The sequence below is a fragment of the Talpa occidentalis genome, unplaced genomic scaffold, assembly GCF_014898055.3.
Source record: "Talpa occidentalis isolate TD23 unplaced genomic scaffold, MPIMG_talOcc4v2.1 talOcc4.10, whole genome shotgun sequence".
Lineage (NCBI taxonomy): Eukaryota > Metazoa > Chordata > Mammalia > Eulipotyphla > Talpidae > Talpa > Talpa occidentalis.
Window position 1 is genome coordinate 11,828,870 of NW_023600993.1, and position 18,862 is coordinate 11,847,731.

The 18,862-nt window shown below is 46.2% G+C and overlaps 1 protein-coding gene across 5 annotated transcripts in view; it reads right to left on the reverse strand.

Annotated features, from left to right (window-relative positions):
* The window catches only part of COL6A6 (collagen type VI alpha 6 chain), a 116,931-nt gene that overhangs the window by 7,241 nt on the left and 90,828 nt on the right, over positions 1–18,862 (reverse strand). For 4 of the 5 annotated variants that reach the window (XM_037524484.2, XM_037524470.2, XM_054689701.1 and 1 more), the window contains 5 exons: positions 17,184–17,195; positions 13,324–13,817; positions 11,495–11,591; positions 7,169–7,840; positions 5,459–5,552 (listed from right to left, as the gene is read on the reverse strand). In XM_037524484.2, the coding sequence (XP_037380381.1) occupies positions 5,459–5,552; positions 7,169–7,840; positions 11,495–11,591; positions 13,324–13,817; positions 17,184–17,195 (1,369 nt within the window). The remainder of the gene's footprint in view (positions 1–5,458; positions 5,553–7,168; positions 7,841–11,494; positions 11,592–13,323; positions 13,818–17,183; positions 17,196–18,862) is intronic. The other variant, XM_054689772.1, reaches the window with a different exon arrangement.

Sequence of the window (18,862 nt, forward strand, 5' to 3'; positions counted from 1 at the left end):
CTACCAGACGTGCTCTTCACCCACAAGCTCCCCTCACTCCCGGCCCCCATTTTTGCTCTCTCCTCTGATTTCTAGACTATTACGGTCCAATATTCTCTGGCCACGTGGCTCCACTGTCCACAGGGAGAACATTCTTCTGTGTTGGGACACCTCTTCATGCCCAAGTTTGCCTTTACACGCCCTCCACTTCCTTTTCTGTGTCGGGTCTTCTTTTGTGGCAAGTTTAGTTGTCCAGGTTCTCATCCTCTGTGTTCGGACAAAGCTGTTGAATTGGCAACTGCTTCACCAGCACAGCACTGCTCTCCTTCCCTCCCTACACTCCTGAAACACCTTTGCTCTCAAAAGAATGGAACACATTCAATACAATTTGCACCCCCATTCCTGCCCCCACACCGCGTGGCACACAGGCATCTGTATTTGCTAAGTGCTTGGTAAGAATGACTTGATGACGCTAGTTGGGAACCATGCGGACTTTGACTCTATATGCAAACACTTCTTTCGAACAATAGGTAGTCAAGGCGAAGACCCAGGAGTAAAATAGTTCATTCTGCAATTTGTGCCTGGCTCCAGGGAAGCTTGTTAAAAGACATGGCAACTAGATGGACTGAGGTGTGTGGACTAATTACAGATTTCACTTCTCAGCCGTCCCAGGTTTCCCCCATCGATGTGGAAGAGCAGGTGTCGGCCATGCCGAGTTTCCTACACAACTGGGTGCATGGGCGTGCTAGGAAATACTGACAAGATGCTTCTGCTTCCAGAATTCTTTTTATCTTAATATATTTTGTGTGTCCAGAAGACATGCTTTGGAATGCAGAATCGCAACAGATGCATCGTTCATATGGCATTGGTGACTGTGTCCATTTTTACCATTTGATTGCTCTGCTCTGGCCTTCACCACTTTAAAATCTGGCACCGGGCTTCCCTGCCAGGATGAAGCAGAGCGCAGGTGGCTGCCTTACGTCTCCGAGTGGACCTGACTGCTTACAAATAGGTGGCCCTGCATCTCACCTCCCATGGCCATCTGTCGCCTCAGTGGCCTACAATTTGGTTCAGTGCATTTTTTCCCCATCCAGTAAGAATGAGCTTCTACCTGTATTTCTTCAGATCTCTCACTGGGACCTGATTTTTACGCTTTATGATTTTTTTATGTTCTCTGGACGTCGCGAGTCGTCTTTTGACCCAACCTCTTGCCGAACAGGCGTTCTCAGCTCCCTCGGTCCGACGTGCTCCCTTTGTCTACAGTCCTCCTGAAAGGCTCCGCAGGGAGTCCCAGCAGTAGCTGCGCAGCTTGTTACCTGTTAGTACAGTCTGTGGCCACTCAGGGCCTAGGGAAGTGCCAGCCTAGCAGGCCGTCAGGGGGGTCGCGGCAGCAGGGACGACATGTCTCCAACGTCAGCCACCCCAACAAGTCAAAGGGTACAGAAGAGAAGCAGTGCTGTCAGTGCAAAGTGAAGAAATTTCCCGAAAGCACTGTGACTGCTTCCCCTGCTCATGTTCTTCAGACTGCAGAGGGTGGTGAGGGAGTGGTTTCAGCTGGCCCAGCGTCTGCTCTGGCCATCGGTGGCCAGTACACAGGGCGGGGAGCACGGACAAACGAAAGCGAGGCCCCTTTCCACACTCCCGGACACCTGCGGTAGGGGGAGCCCCGCTCTTTGCGCACCGGCCTGGAAGGGCCTGACTTCAGGAGGCCCTCGCTGCTGGACAGTTCCCCTGCCGCAGCCCACGGAGGAGCCGGATGCTCAAAGGCTCAGAGCTGATGGGGCCAGGCTTCTGGCTTGGGGGCGTGGGGGTGGGGTGCCTCTCAGGCCGGATCTCATGGAACCACACACGCTGCATGTGGCTGAGACTCTGGCTTAGGTGCGATGCCCAGGGGTCGGTGCACATTTAAGCTCAGACTTCGTTTAGGTCAGCGTGACTGATTCATTGCAGAAACACGCACTCTCCTCGCTGCTTAAGTTATTTCTATTTTTTAAAAATGTGAGTGATGTCCATACATGTGAGAGATGTGATAACTACATACATTATTAAGTTTTAAAGGAACTTGTTTTGCTTTTGTTGATATATTCTTTCATATTCTCATGAAAAATACATTGTTCTACTCATTTCTTTCTTTGGGTATTTTTCTTCCCGCCCCCCACCCCCCCATAACATCCTAAAAACAACGTTTAGCTCATTAGCTTTCGAGCTTTAAGAATTCCCCTCACATAAAAAGTAAGACTATGTACCTTCCTAAATTATAAATTCTGATGCATCCCAGCAGTTTTGACACACACTATGTTTGACATACACTATTATCCAGTCCTATGTATTTGTTCTGTCTCTAAACTTTTTATATCTACTCTACATTCTGAGGAATTCCCTCAACTTTTTTTTGCAGTTCACTCTGTTTCTCTTCAGATGTGTCCATTACTTTTTAATCCATTCATTGAGTTTTAAAAGTTGTCTTATTTTGAAAATTCTCGAATTCACAGAATATTGTAAAGAACAGAACCATGAACAAATTCCTATCTACCTCTTGCCTAGATGACTTTCCAGCTGTTGCCATTGTGCTAGTCTGTGTATAGACACCTACATATATACACCACACACACACACACAACACCACACACACATCCTGTAGGAAAGCTACCTGAGACCAGGCTGCAGCCACTATGCATGCTATTCTTAAATACTTGCACATCCCTCTCTTGAGAACAAAGATCTTCTCTGACATGAATACAACACTATAAGCATACATCAGGAAATCCACATGAATCAACACTAACATCCAACATATTGAAGTTTCTCCAAGAACCTCACAAATGTCATTCATAAAAGCTCTTTTTTCTGATCTAGGATCCAAGTTCACACCATTTGATTGTTCTGTCTCCTTAGTCCCTTCCTTTCTGGAACAGCACCCCACTTCCTTCTGTTGTTCATGACACAGACCTAGGAAGAATATCCCACAATCTGGAATTAGCCAGCGTTTTCTGCCTTGCTAGGCTTAGGTCAAACACTTTCAGTAAGAATCTCACCTAGTGACATTTATTTCCCCACTGCATCACTCTCCAAGGCTCATAAAGTCAGATCCTGGTGAAAATGGTTACTGCCAGATTTCACCACCCACAGGTACTTTTTCCTCTTTGTAATGAACACTTTGTGGTGGTCCTGTGAGACCCTGTGAATAACTTGCCCCTCAACAAACCACACCAGTGTTTCTGCATCCTTGATTGGTGCCTGACTTAGTTCACATTACCCTGGGGACTGCAAATCAGCTATTTTCTAAGTCTACCACTCCTATGTTTATTAGCAAATGTACTTCTATCTTAAGGGAAAAAAAAGACTTTTCCTCTCCTCCCTCCTTCCCTTTTGGGTTTTCTGCAAATTTGTGGATTTTAAAAAGTCATTGTGCTTAGTCATGGATTGGAAGAATTAACATTATCAAAATGGCCATCCTACGAAAAGCAATCTACAGATTCAATGCTATTCCAATTAAAATTTCAATGTCATTCTTCAAAGAAATAGAAAAAATATTGATGAAATTCATATGGAGCCACAAAAAACCCCAAATAGCCAAAACCCTCCTGAAAAAAAAAAGAAGGGAATGGAGGCATCACTCTCTCAGATTTCAAACTGTACTATAAAGCCATAATAAAACTGCATGGTATTGGAACCAGAACAGACACACGGACCAATGGAACCAAACAGAAAACCCACAAATAAACCCACAGATTTATGGTCAACTAATCTTTGACAAAAGAGTAAAGAATATGCAGTGGAGCAAAAAAAGTTTCTTCAATAAATGGTGCTGGGAAAACTGGGTCGCTACATGCAAAAGAATGAAACTTGACTACTACCTCACTACATGCACAAAAGCCAACTCAAAATGGATTAAAGAACTAGACATAGACCTGAAACCATAAGATATATAGAAGGAAATATAGGTGAAACACTACATGACATGCACCTCAAAGACATCTTTACAGACACATCGCCCAAAGCAGTGATAGTGAAGGCAAAGATCAACAGCTGGGACTACATCAAATTAAAGAGCATCTGCACAGCAAAAGAGACAATAACCAAAACAAAAAGAAACCCCACTGACTGGGAGAAAATTTTTGCACCCAACACTAATGATAAAGGATTGATCACAAAAATCTACAAAGAGCTGACAAGACTCAACAAAAACAAAGAAAATAATCCAGTCAAAAAATGGGCAGAAGAGCTAAAAAGAAACTTCTCTGAAGAGGAAATGCAAATGGCCAACAGGCATATGAAAAAATGTTCAACATCACTTGTCATCAGGGAAATGCAAATCAAAACTACCATGAGATACCATCTTACACCAGTGAGAATGGCACATATTAAAAAAACTAGCAACAACAAATGTTGGCGAGGATGTGGAGAAAAAGGAACTCTCCTGCACTGCTGGTGGGAGTGCAAACTGGTCCAACTGCTATGGAGAGCTGTGTGGATATTCCTCAACCTACTAAAGATAGAGCTTCCATATGATCCAGCAATTCCACTCCTAGGTATTTACCCAAAGGACACAGAAACATCAATTCCAAAGAACACCTGCACCCCTATGTTTATAGCAGCACTATTTACAATAGCTAAGCTTTGGAAACAGCCCAAATGCCCAAAAATAGATGACTGGATCAAGAAGATGTGGTCCATATACACCATGGAATATTACTCAGCAATCAAAAAAGATAAACACATGTAATTTGCAGCAACATGGATGGAGCTGGAAGGGATCATGCTCAGCGAAATAAGCCAGTAAGAAAAAGAAAAATACCAGATGGTCTCACTCATAGCAGGAATCTAGAAAACCTAAATAAGGGACTAGGAAAAAGAATAACTATAAGAAAGAAAAAATCAAAATCAACAAACAACTATGAACCAGAGACACTCTATAGGGGGTGGGGGGGCAGGGAAAGGATGGATTGGGGTCAAAATAAGGGGGTTGCAATTCTATGGGAAATATAAAAAAAAAGTCATTGTGCTTAAATGCCTATCATCATTATTCTTTCTGATGTTCAAACTGCCCAAAATGAGACCAGTGGGACTCCTTTTAAGATTGTTCCCTAGTCCTTTTGACATGACACTGTTAGCTTTTGACCACTTTCTTATTGTCAACCATAACAAGTTGCCCTGCTGCAATCTAGAAATCACGTATTTCTCCAAGAATCCCTAAATCCTTTTCATGGGGAATGGCATTTAGAAGTCAAAATCTGGGCATTAGCTACATTTCAACCATTAGATTTAACACTTCAAAGACCCGCTCTTTGGTTATTTTTCAGATCAACCGGTCGTTTCCAGTGATCTTTTGTTCTGTTCAACTATATTTAAATATCATGGAGCAATAAATTTGGTCCAACTGGGGTAAAGAAGTGGAAGAAAATGAGGCATGGAAACAATGGATAAGGAGGAGGGAGAGGGCACATTCACCCAGCAGGTAACGCCGAGCAGAAGGTACCTTTGCAACTGCCGTGGGGGCTGCTTTGGGTCTGTCAAGCTGATTCTACTGCACCTTGTTTTGAAGTTTATTGGTGGATATTTGTTGATTGCACCTAAGAAGAGAAAAATCTGTGATGAGTTTCTTGCTCATGGCTATTAATACTGCAGCAATCTGTATGCTACGTGTCACTTCTCCGCTTTCAAAGTCCAGCAAAGAAAGATACCAACGAAGCTGTCCATGAAAGATAAAAGCAGGTTTCTTGGGGGCATCTCTAACACTGGGTCTATATATATATATATATTTGTTGAATTTACAGGTAGAGAATCCAAATCAATAAGAATTCCATCTGAATAAGATGCCCTTAGCTGCTGAAGTTGGTCAAACCTTAGAGGAAATGTTATGAACCAGTTCTAAGACCCTGGCCTCTGATTGACAGGAACTCATCAGAATTTTTTTTGGCTCCTTTGGGATCTTCACCTGCAAGTAGAAAGGGACGTCCCCTTCGTGGTCACTGCATCGTCATCAACACCAGTAACAGTGACGCTATCTTGGATTTAATTCAGTAGGGGCTCATTTCATTTGAAGTTACATTCATGTTTCACGCTACCAAAGCATGCTTCTCCACACCACTTAAACATTCAAAAGCCATTTTTTGATGTGAAGCTTTAAAAAGTGTCCTATTTCCTGGAAGCATTCAGTTGACCAGACTTGTTAAACAGTGTCTTCCTGGTGGCCCAGGCTCATCGAAGGCACCATTTCCGAGCCACGCCTGCAGCTAGTCTGTGCGCTTCTGGGCTGGATGCCCATGGCTGTGACATGCCCTTCCTCGTTCACCTGAGTTTTGATTTTTTCCTGTGTGTGTATATTAACTCTGAGGTGCCAGGGCATTTGTCAGTAGGCTACCTCCCCCTCTTAGAAAATGTGCTGATTTGGCAGTAGGCTGTGCTCAAGAGCAACTCTGCTTGCACCAGTGTCACCATGAATTAGATGAGCTGCACTGGAGTCCCAGGAGGGCAGTGACCATGTGTATTCTGGCCATTCCTCCGCATACCAAACCTGCGCTGTGAGGGGCAGGGGCCGGATGGACATGGCAGTGCCAGGCAGATGAATGTCTGTGGGCCGGCACACTTTCAAGGTAAGTTCATGCCAAGAAATACAGCCCATGTTTCTTTTTTATGGGCACCAGTTACACTAATTACTAAAATCACAAAAAATGTTAACCAGGCTGAGAACGTTTTGCTAGGATGTAGCTTTCATTCTTAAAGGTAAAGTGGTATCTATACTAAGCACTTCAAGTCCTGTTTTCGGAACTTGCAAAAAGCAAAGGCAAGAAGAGCTTCATTTTTCTTGGGCTCTCTCTTTGGCACGTTAACTGCTGGAATTTGCCATCAAAGGGCAGGGTACTAATGGTACCTGGCAAGGGTTTCTACTTTCTAGCTGAATCTGTGACTTCACACCCCAGACTCTACTGCTCCCTGCAGACAGATGTGAGCAGCTGTCTGTTATGATTGCTTCTCCACAGGAACCATAGGACAGTCAAAGAAGATGAGCCAGAACACTGACTGCATAGGAGGGCTCCCTCCCCTCCACCCGCCACCATTCATCATCACATATTTTCCTTTCTGACCCCACAATACCCTTCAAAACAAACAGGAGGTTTCCAAGACTCCTCGTTTTGGAAATACCAAGTTCACCCCAATGTGCAAGAAAGAACACTTTATGACTTACGCCTGAGCGAGTTCACAAAGGACTTCACAAACTTCACACCGTATCTGTGGTCAGGTTTATGAATTCGGCCAAGCTGGACTAAGTGTTGATCCAGAGGGGAGCTGGCGAGATCTTCCAGCTCCTTATCATTCCAAGCAGGCCCAAGGGAAAACACAAATAGGGCATATCCTTGACATTTGGCTCGCAAAGATTCTTTCTTCAAGGTCTCCCTGTCTAAGGGACTGGTCTCCCCAGCAGATATCACAAATATGGCTCTGTTTCTCCTCAGATTGGGCGTGTTTAAAAAGACATTGTCCAGAGTCCACCGCAGGGCGTGGCCGATGAAAGCATCACCGTTGAGCTGCTGGACCGACGCTTCCACGTGCCTCTTCATGAGGCGCTGGCTGCAGTAGGTGGTGAGGTTGAACTCGGTTCTAACAGGGCTCGTGCGCGTGTTGGGCCGGAAGTTGGGGGGGGCGTGACTCACGAGGGCCACCCGGTCTCCAGTGATAGAGGTCTCTGGCTCCTCAGCCACTTCAAAGTGATCCAACAGGGCCACCAGGAAGTCTCTTATGTCTTCGAAGTCAGCACTGCCCACCTGCCGGGAGCTGTCCAGAAGGAAGGCGGCATCCACATAGGACTGCAGGGTGGGTGGTCGGGCTTCCTGGCAAGAAGCATCTGGGTTGCACACATCTGCGGGCCCAAAGTCACTGGGGTTATTGAACAGAAAGGCAGAGCAGAGGAAGCACAGCACCACAGAGACGTGACATTTAGAGACTGCTTCATCTCTGATGTTAAGATAGTTATTAAATGACTCTGATCTCAACGACAGGAAGGTCTCCTAGTGCACGGTTTGTACCTCCATCCCCAAAGTAAAGACTTCACCCCCAGCCCCTTAAGGCTCCTTGACTTTTTAAAATTAAGCTGCTTTCAACCCAAGTTTAGCCTCGGTGGTGTTTTACATCCCTAAAGACTGAAGCGGAGGATCTCGCTCATCACACTGGTAGGGTGTGCTGGATCATGACGTGAAAACGAATGCTCCATCTCTAGGTTGACAATAGGCAGGTGAGGTCAGTGGCCTTAGCACTATGCTCACAGTTCCTTCTCTGGAAAGCAATCTGCTTATTGTGGTGATGGTGCACGGGTGCCTTGGGGAAGGAAATTCTATGGGGACTCAACCTGAGAGGGTTTGGGGGAAGCAAATATTGCTTAAAAAAAAAAAAAAGTAATCTGCTTAAGAAGTGAGAATTTAAAAAAACCAATCATTTATTTCAATTTATTTCAACTTAAATAAAGGTTTATAACTCAAAGTCTAGCTGTACATTAGATGTTAAGGACAAAGTTACGACTCCTATTTATATCTCCATGGTGCTTTCAGTTGAAAATTCAATTTGTGCTTGTAAAATAAATAGATATAAATACTGCATATTAATGGGCTTCCGAAACTGTAAGATCTTTTTTTTTATAAATATGTACATCTCATTTACCAAAAGAATGTGTAGTAATAAAATCATAGTGAATTTTATGAAAATGAAATCTGGCCGCAATGAATATTCAGGGGGATTAATATAACAATGGAAATGGAAGGCTCTTAGAATTCATGTGATCTTCTAATAGTCCAAAGAGACAGAAGAGGCCAGAGAAGTTAAAGAATTAGATAATTAGAGAATTCTAATTGTCAGAAGAGGCCAGAGAAGTTAAAATCATTTTCCAAAGGACACAGCAGTGTCCTCTAGAAGGTTCTGTGGATGAAGTCAGCAGTCTAGTCTAAGGCGCAACAGAGACCAGGGGTTTAATGGGGAGAGGCCCCTGGGTCTGAGAGCCAGGACTCTGCGTTCTGGTCTGTCCCAGACACACTGGTGCCTTATCGGGCCAGCACGGGCCACAGGATCTATCTGCAGGGTGAGGTGCTTGATCAGACTGACCCAGGGAGCCCTCCCAGGGCTCACATTTTATAGTCCTTGGTGCTCAGCAGTAACTGATGGCTGAAGACTGAGAATGGCCTCTTTGAGAACCAGAGAAGAGAAAGGGAATAACATGCACATGGAAACTGGTGCTGGCTATGGACACAGCCATGAGTAAAAGCTGTATTAGGTGGAAGCCTAAGACCACAGATCCCAAGGGATGCCACGAGTTTCCCCACATCAGTCTCATGCGCAGCCTCTGCACAGCCATGCTTCCCTTACTGAGCTCAGGGAGACTTCATGGCCCTGTTCAATGGTGAGGTGACAGGGAACACCTGTGCGCGAGGCAGATTCTGGAACCGGGGACAACAGGCTGCCCATTTGCTCATTTTTTCTAATGGCAGGAAACAACGGCCAAAAAATCTTCCATTATATGCCTAAGAGTCAAAACAAGGGTCGATGCCAAGAAATGGAGCCAAAATCCATCCCCAGTCACACACGTGCCACTTCTGCCTGTGTGACATCCCAGCGCGCTGCTGTAGCGACATGTTTGAGAGCACATGCGAGAATGTGGAGGGTGGGACGCAGGTCCCACAGCACCGTCAGCACAGAACTGCTGGGAGCCACCTGCTGGGGAGAAAATCCTGCTTCCCAGAGTTACCACCTCCCTGTGAGGTCATCTATATGGCAAGCACTAGCATCTCACTGACACAGGGTGGAGAGGAATTAAGCATTTTCTTAGGGAGTTTCTGGGAGTAGTAAAATGGAATCTTCACTCCCACATTGCAGGCATTTAAAAGGCAGCTTTCACCGCGAACCGTCATCCCCTGTGCTCGTCCCTCCCTCTCTCCCTTCCCTCCCCTGCTGTTTGTCTCAGATCTATAGTTTGCCTTTGAATTTTGTCTTTTTCTTTTCTTGCCTTAGACCCTTTGTTTGGTTCCCCTATTTCCCTCCTATAGGGAGGGATATTTTTCTTTTTCCTTTTGTTTCATTGAGCATAGTCCTAGCTCCATCCATGTTGCCGCAAATGGCATCAGTTTCTCTTTTTTGGTCAGTGAGTAGTATTCCACTGTGCATATAGACCACATCTTCTTGATCCAGTCATCTGTTTTTGGGATTTGGGTTGTTTCCTGTCTTGGTTATTGTAAATGGTGCAGCAGTAAACATAGGAATACACGGTGATGTGGTGGTGGGAGATTTATGAGGACTACACCCAAGTGGGGAAACCAAAGGTTGTACAAAAATGAACACCAATGTGAGAAAATAAAGTTTTTTTTAAAAAATCAGAGATTTAAAAAAAGAGTCAGCTTTCCTGAATTTGATGTTTTAATAGATGTGAGGCCCTGGGCAATTTCTCTCTCTTCCCATCTTCCTCATCTGTAAAATGAAGCTAGTAATAGTGCAAATATTTCGGACCACTAGAGGACTGAGTGGAATAATTAGAAGAGAGCCTGGAGCACTATAAGCACAACAGCTTAAGGACTAACTATCATCATCATCATCATCATCATGCAAAGCATTAAATCATGCATGATCATGCCCACCACCAGTAACCTCAGAAGCCTCCACTGTCTTCCTCAGCACTAGAGCAAGCAAACTGCTAGAATGCGCAAAAGCAGGGCTAGCTAGTTTTCCAGCTAGGCTACATCTCTAGACTGGGTAGAAAACATAAAAGACAAAACGGCCCTGCAGATCTTTTCTGATGTTTAACATTTGGGAATCTATATAAATCTCATTCCCCTGGGCCTCCCTGGTGGCGCAGGAGGTTGAACGCTGTACTGTGAAGCTGTCCGCAGCCTCTATAGCTCTGGTTTGATCCCTGCTGGCCGGCGAGAATCCCACATGGCACAGCAGACCTCTCCTGACTCACCCGCTGCTCCCCTCAGCAGTGTGCTTCGGTCCTTCTGCCTGTTCTGTTCCTCGCTCTGTCTCTGGTGAACCCTCTCACCCTCCTGTGCATCTGGCCTGTACCCCGGTTCTTGTATAAATAAATAAATCTTGCAAAAAATCAAATCTCTTTCCAGTGAGAGATGCATGAATTTCTGCTAATTTCACTTCCGTTCTACTGAAACACATTCCCAAGCAGGCAGGAGGGGCTGAACTGCTGTGGAGCATTTCTTTGGAGATGGAGAAAACATGAACCTGTATGACAGCATGATAACTCGGCAATGAGACAGGCTGACTTTTCTAAAAGTCATTACTGTTTTCTGGAAACCACAGAGTGGAGGGGTCTGGAATGCAATCCTGATAGGTGGAGACCCACGTCACTGAGCTGAGCAGCTCTGTCTGTGGATGACGCAGGGTGGTGAGGTGAGCCTGGAGCGCCAGGGAAAGTGTCCCTAACCACTCAGATCCCTGCTGCCAAGTGTCAGCCGCTCCTGCCAATGGTGACTCATCGCACTTAATAGGCCTAATCAAATTATGCTCTCTCTGTGGGTCTTACCGTGGCAGAATGTGCACAGTTGTAGTCTCTCTAGCGCTGGTGTGTGGTCAGCCCCCGATGGAACCATTATAACTTGGAATGTGCCAGTGTCGTCGATCTGCAAGGCACAGAAGAGAAATAGCAGCTTAGTGGGAGGTCGTGCTGATCATGAGCTTCTGAGAGCTCAGTGCTGCCCCTTCCCAGAGGGTCGTGGGAGGCTTGGCGAAGCATGACTCTCCCCTTAGCCGCATGAAAAGTGACTTTGCTTCTGTTTCCTCAAGGAACAATCACACCAGTAGCTATCGGACACTGTGAGCGTTACCTGAAGTCGCAACTGAAAATGCTTCGTAGCCCAGGTGGACACTGCATGCTATGAGCCACATGTCCCTACCTGTTAGCTCAGCAGTCCGGGAGTTCATTCTTACATTCATCACCCAGAGGAGGACACAGAAACTCGGAGAAAGATGAAGGGACTGATATTCTCTTCATCTCCCTGGTGGCACAGGCAGTTGAGCACAGCGCTGTGAAGCTGTCCGCAGCCTCTGCAGCACCAGTTCAATCCTGACCAGCTGGCAAGGGTCCCACATGGCGCAGCAGACCTCTCCTGCCTCACCTGCTCTCCCCTCAGCAGTGTATTTCAGTCAGTCTGCCTGTTCTGTTCCCCGCTCTGTCTCTGGTGAATCCTCTCACCTCCCACGCATCTGGCCTGAATCCCAGTTCTTGTATAAATAAATAAATCTTTAAAAAAGAAGTCACTTACATGGAAGCTACTCAAGGAAGAAAAGCGGAACCCCCACCCCGCCCCAAGTCCCAGAGAACCACGTGGAATTGTGGGCCCTGCTTCATCACTATCTCTGAACCTCCCTCCACCCCGCCCAGAACCTGGGGAAGCAGCTCTGCCATGTGGACACAGAGCAGAGCCTGGGCCGGGGAGCTGTGCTCTGAACCACGCCCCGTCCTTCCCCATTTGGCTGCGGGTTAGCGATCTGCAGGGGGAATTTGAGGAGAGCGAGCCGGGGCGATAAGACGGTTCCAAGGTTCCAAGCAGTGAAGCATCGCGAGCTCTCCAGCTCGCTGACTCAGGGATCAGGGAAAGGGAGATTGTAGGTATGATCCCAGCTCATGCCTCAGGGACGAGGCAGAGGGCAGTTTCCTCTGTGACCCCTCCGACTGAGTCTCTTTCTCGGGGACGTTTCTGCCTGTGCGTTATCTATGGCGGGAGGACAGACAGCTGGCTTGGACGGGGCCTCTGTCCCTCCCCGAGTAGCGGGTGGCTCACAGCAGCGGGTGGATGCTTTGTTGGGGCCAGCAGGACTCCTGGGAGTGACCCTGTGGCTGAGCCTCACTGTCAGGCACCTTCCGAGCCACCGTGGCCCCGGGGTCCTTCGGGACCACACAGTCAAGTTTCCATCCTCCAGCTAAAGAGCCGTCACAGGAATGGCTTTTCCTTGATCAAAGTCAGATATTTACATGACTGATAAGTTTATAAAACCAGGTGACTGGTTTTCAGATACAGCAACGACTACTATGCAGTTATAAAGTGACACCCACGGGTGCTTATGGGTCTTCTGATTTCCCATCTTTAACCCAGAGGGGCCCGAGGAGAAGCAAACCTTTGAGCCCCGACAGTTGTCACTTCTTAGCTGTGAGGCCCTGGGCATAGAGGTGACTTCTCCCGGCTGTTTCTTACTCACACACTAGGAACCGCAACCACGCCTGCCTCCCATCGCTGTGACTCAACCAGGGTGACACACAGGAAGGGCTTAGCAGACTCCACAGTGACGTGGTATGGTCCATGCTTCCTAGGGAGTGCACGCCTTACAAGTGACAGGAAGGCTGACCCCTCTTACCGCAAAGGCGCGCTTGATGGAGGGCACGTTGCTGAAGGCGATCACCACCGGAACAATGTCAAGGGCGCTGAACTCCATGGTGGCTGTGGTGATGGCCTGGGCATCAGCAGACTGACCGCTGCTGAAAAACGTGGCGATTCTCCTGGTGTGAGCCCCGGGAAGCGTGCGCTTGAAGACATTCCTGGAAATAAACCTCATTGCTTTGCCAATCTCCCCGCCGTCTGAGGACTCCTCATAGGGGAGGGCCTCGACTTCCCTGAGCAGGCGCTTCTTCCTGTAGGTGTCTGAGAAGCGGATGAGGTGCCTGGTGTGGGAGTTGTAGGAGAGGATGGCGACGCGGGCGCCCACAGGGCAGCTGTTCTCCCGGACCCTCATGTTCCTCAGCACGGAGGACACCATCCTCTTCATCCGCTCAAAGTCCTGCTTGGTGACACCCCGGGACTGTTCTAAAGCGAACACCAACTCGGTTGGGTGCACGGGGCATTCTGGCTTCCCTGAAAGACAAGACACTGATCCTCATCACGGAGCCCACTTACTTCAAAATAATACAAAACACATAGATGGCAAAGTAACAGTAAATACCAGAGTCAAATATTTAAAGATTTAATAAGCATGACCAATTTAAATGTAAAAAAGACTTAAAATGTTATTTGAATCTTGAATGGGCAAAAATTCTATTCCAAAAACTGAATTTGTTCTCTTAAGCAAAAGTCTGTAATTCAATTTTTTAGTGAAATGTGCACATTAATTACCAAATTGCCAGTAAATAATAAAGAATTCTGGGTAGGCAGATCTACTGCGTTACCTACAGAGACTGAATCAGTAGCTTTGTTTGTTGCTGGAACTTTACTCAATTTTTACCTGGAAAGAAAAGGATGCAAAGGCTCTGTTGATACTTCCAGGAAGACTGGAAGCATGCTTATGCAGTACACGGAGCAGACCCCCAGCTGCCAAGACCTCAGGTGCTGCAGGGAGTGCAAGAAGCCCTGGGCTAGCCCCTACTGGCCACAGGACCTCGTCCACATGACTCACACTTTCTGTGTCTCAGTTTGCTCCTCTACAAAATCCCAACCCCAAGAGCCCCCATTGCACAGCCCTGTGTCGAGGATTAAATGAATCAACACAGAGCACTTAAGTGACAGTACCTGGCACATAGTAGGTGCTCAATTAACACAAGCCACCCCTGTGAGTATTTTCATCCTAGAGCTTTTCATGTGTTCAAGAACTGTATCATTGAAAGACTGAGAAAAGCTTTCACTGACATATTTTTAGTGAACAGTAAAAATGCAAGTTTAACCAAGAAACAGGACTTATTACTTAGAGAAACACTGAATTATAATTGAGACTTACACTTCAATATAGCCATTAATATCAGATTTATTCATGGATTCATTCATTCTAATCTCAGTGCCCTGCACTTTTCACAGTTGGCAATTTCTATTTGTCTGATGATCTGATTAATGTTTGCCTTACCCATAATTATGACATGCAGTGACAGGGATGTTTTCTCTCTGATCTGCCACATTATTAGTCCCTGTTGTCTATCTGGGACCTCCTAAACACTGACTGCATGAAAAAGAATGAAACAAAGGACAGTTCATTGTTGCAGGCACAGGAAGAAAACTGGGCTTTAATAATGGCTGAGATGCCTGGCGTTGAGATGTATGTTGGCAAAAGGAAATCTCAATGATGTTACGTCCTTCAGATGCCAGCAAGTCGGACAGGGAGATTAAATAAATGCTTCCTGCACTCACCAGCCCTTCCCAGGGAGCTCAGGCACTCAGACCCACTGGGCTAGGCCAGGGTGACCAGGGAGGGGTCATCCCCACAGGAACCCAGGGAGTCCTGGTCACCTTAGTGTTAGGGCGTCACCTCTTTGTGGCCCAGGACCCTGTGACCTTATTCTGACTAGTAATAAACAGTCAAAGCCAAATCAAACTGCATCTCAATAGAGACAGGACAAAATTTATTAATTTATGGACCAAAAATTAGGTATTAAAGAAAATTGAGATGTCAATTTACAAGAAAAAAAATCTGGAACTGTAACCCCAGAGAAAGTGGTGCTGTAGCTTTTCCTTGGGAATGTTATTTGCATACAGACACAGTGATCGCCACAGCTGCAGGTATAATTTAGAGATCAAGGGGAAAAAAAGATTCACAGGACTGGCTGAAGATACGAATAAAAAAATTTCTCCAGTTTTGGGGAAAAAAACCTAAGGGTCGATTCAAATGGCAAAATGCATCCTCTATGATCCAGCAAGCTACTAGGAATCCCACGGCTCTGAGGAATTCAGACCTGAATGGCTATGGCAGCCAGGAGGGCCTGCTGGGGCTGTGGTGACGAGGTGAGCCCTCCCGTGGCTCTGCGGCCACACACGGTCTATGTGGATGGCTCCTGTTTGGCACAGTACAGGGGATGACAAGGACATAGGACAGCAAACCCAAATGGCTGCCTGTAACCAACACACGGCAAGGTGGCCCCTCCCAACCATCACCACCTCGCCCAGAACACACTACCCTCCTTGCCAGCCCTCCAGTTCTCCCTTCCCCGTGCCTCTTCCACAGCAGCCCAAATAAGCCTTAAGAAATTATTCATCAGATCACACTCTCCTCCTTCCAGAACTTCCAATAACCTTTTTAATAACCTCTTACAATTCAAACAAAACTAGCCTCCTCATCATCACCTGTGAAGCCTGGCTTGATCTGGTCCCTGCCTACTTCTCCAGTCTCTCCTTCCCTAAGCCTTGGTTGTACTGGGCCTCTGTCAGTTTCTAGAAAATACCTAGGGCTGTCCTAGCTGGTGGCCTTAACACTTGAGTTCTCCCTGCCTGGTTTCCAAACACTATTTCCTTTCACTTCTTCAGCCCAAACCTTATAGTCCCTGCCTCACAGAGGCGCCTTCCATGCAAGGGCGAGTCTCTTCTTCCTAGACATTATTCTGTGATGGAGCCTCCTGCTTTTGAGCTCTTTCATGGCAACCACAGGATCCTGCAATTCTTTTATTTGTGACTATCTAGATCCCCCATGAGGACCCAGCTCTGAAGACCGGGATCATATCCATCCTATTCAGCTCTGTGTTCCCACGGCCTAGCACAGAGAGGGCACATAACAGGCTTTCAATAAAGATGTGTTGAATGAGCGAGCAGTAATTGGAGGCCAGGGGTGCCCATGGGGGGACAGACACACATGGAGACATGAAGCTGTACTCCCAAATCTTAGACCATATTGTAAACCAGGGGTCAATTAATACAAATTAAAAATATATATACATAAAATCAATTGGAATTATAAAAAAGGTGTAAGGGTGATGCTGTACAAGTAGGTGATACAAATCATATAATAAACATCTGTACGATACTTGAAAACCAGCATTGAGAGGCATCAAGCCTGGCTGGTCATTAACATCAGGCGGGGAGCAGGGGCAGCGGCCTCCCGAGTGCAAGTGCAGCTTACATGCTAGGGCTCACGTCTGCTTTTTCCCCATGCTTTGCCCACTCTTTCTTAGTCCTTAACCACCAGACTGCAGAGACAATAATACTGAAAAAAAGGGGAAAAAAAAAAAAAGGAGGGAAAAATACTAGCATAAAAAAAATCCACTGACAAGGTAAAATAGCAATGTTAATCACGAAAATATTAAAGATAAAAAAAATCAAACCAGCTGGTTGAAGAATAGCTGTAAGATTCCACCAAAACTCAGTGATTTTTATTAGCGCAGGTCTGGGTTACCAGGATGAAGCAGCAGAGACAGCCCAGAGAAAATTCGTGTCATTCGGCAGGCAACACAATATTTGAATTCATTTTCCCAGCTGTGTGATGTTTTGGGGCTTGATTATAATATGCTGCAAATAAAGACCACTCACCATGTCCGCCAGCTGGGGAAGAAGCACAAAGGAGACTGGTTACTATTTGGTAGAACAGTCCTGTACTGTGTAGGATGATGACCTACACAGAGCCGAGGCTCTGCCCCATGTGCTTTTTGCAGATGACTCAAAAATCAAGGCACACATAGGGCTTGGAGAAAATGCAGACAGATCTCAGCCTCTGTGTAAAGGCATCATCCCTTCCATAGGGAATGGACTGGGGGGTTGGACAGTAGGCAGCCAGAATCAGCAGCCTGCAGCCACGTCAGGGGGTAAGGACATGTGTCTCCCACGAAGGAGGCTGCAGAGCGCACTGTGTCTGGAAGGTTAAAAGGTCCTACCCTCTCTTAACTCTGGTCCACCCACTTTAGCTATCTAGAGCTATCAGTTTTATTTATGCACATGTATCAATTATATAGCCATATAACTTGTGAATATATGTGCATGCAAACACACATTATGTGTATGTATGTATAGAAGGTGTATACATATATATAACATACAAACATACACGCATGTGTATACATCTCACGCACACATAGGTGCATGTACATATACGGCTGACTCATTGGGGCTGGGAGGGCTGACCCTTCAAAAACACCTGCATATCACTACTGACTGCTCCCCCCAAACTTAGCTAATAGTCTGCTGTTGAACTCACTGACACTATCAACAGTTGGTTAACACATTTTGTATATGTTATATGTGACTTTCTACAATAAAGGAAGCTGGAGAAAAGACAATATTGAAAGAATCACAAGGAAGATAAAACACATTTGCAGTACAGATGCATTTGTCTACACCATGTCATTTGTTTACAAGAAAACCAGCACGGATGTAGACACACACAGCCCGCCCTGTGTAGTTTGAAGGTGAATGCTCTTCCTGTACACCTGTGCACACACGTTAACATCAGAGCTGAAGCTGCTGGGAAGCAAATGAAGCTTGAGGCTCAGGCTTGCACTGTCCAATATGGAAGCCACGAGCCACAGGTGACTATGTTGTCATCAGAATTAAGTGGAATAGAGAATTCAACTCTCCTGCTGCACCAAGCACACTCAGTACTCAGAGTCCCTGGCAGCTCGTGGCCGCAGCACTGGACAGGGAGTGGCCACCTCCAGCACCAAAGTTCTACTGGCCCACGGGTGCCAGCCTCCCACTTGCAGGGGCCCTGGGCACATGTCCCCACAGCCCTGTGCTTTTATGACATGCAGAAAATCCCATCACATATGGGTGGGTCCAGCCTGTTACAGAGGCAGAGGATCACCCATGCCTTCGAAGCTTGTTGATATCTCTGCATCTTGACAATCTATGCTCACTACAGAAACAGGCTAGAGTTTATTTTTCTCCCCCAAAATGCTCTGGGAAACTTCTGACTCTTCCTTCCAGTCCTAGTGTTTATTTGGGGTGTCATTGTGCCTTTGTTGATGAACAGTCTGCAAACTGTTCAAGTCTACGGACTATTTAACAGATGAGTCTATTCTCTCGTGTTCTACAAGGACTCCCCTGATGTGCTAACACACACACTCTGATAGAAGAGGCTGCTATCGGGATCTTAAAGTAAATTACAAAGAGCATTTGCCAAATCAAAGTGCCTTTTTGCTTTTACAATTTCCAGAGAGAATATAATAGCAGAATGAATGATGTTACAAGCCTATCAATCCATTCGGCTAAAAGCA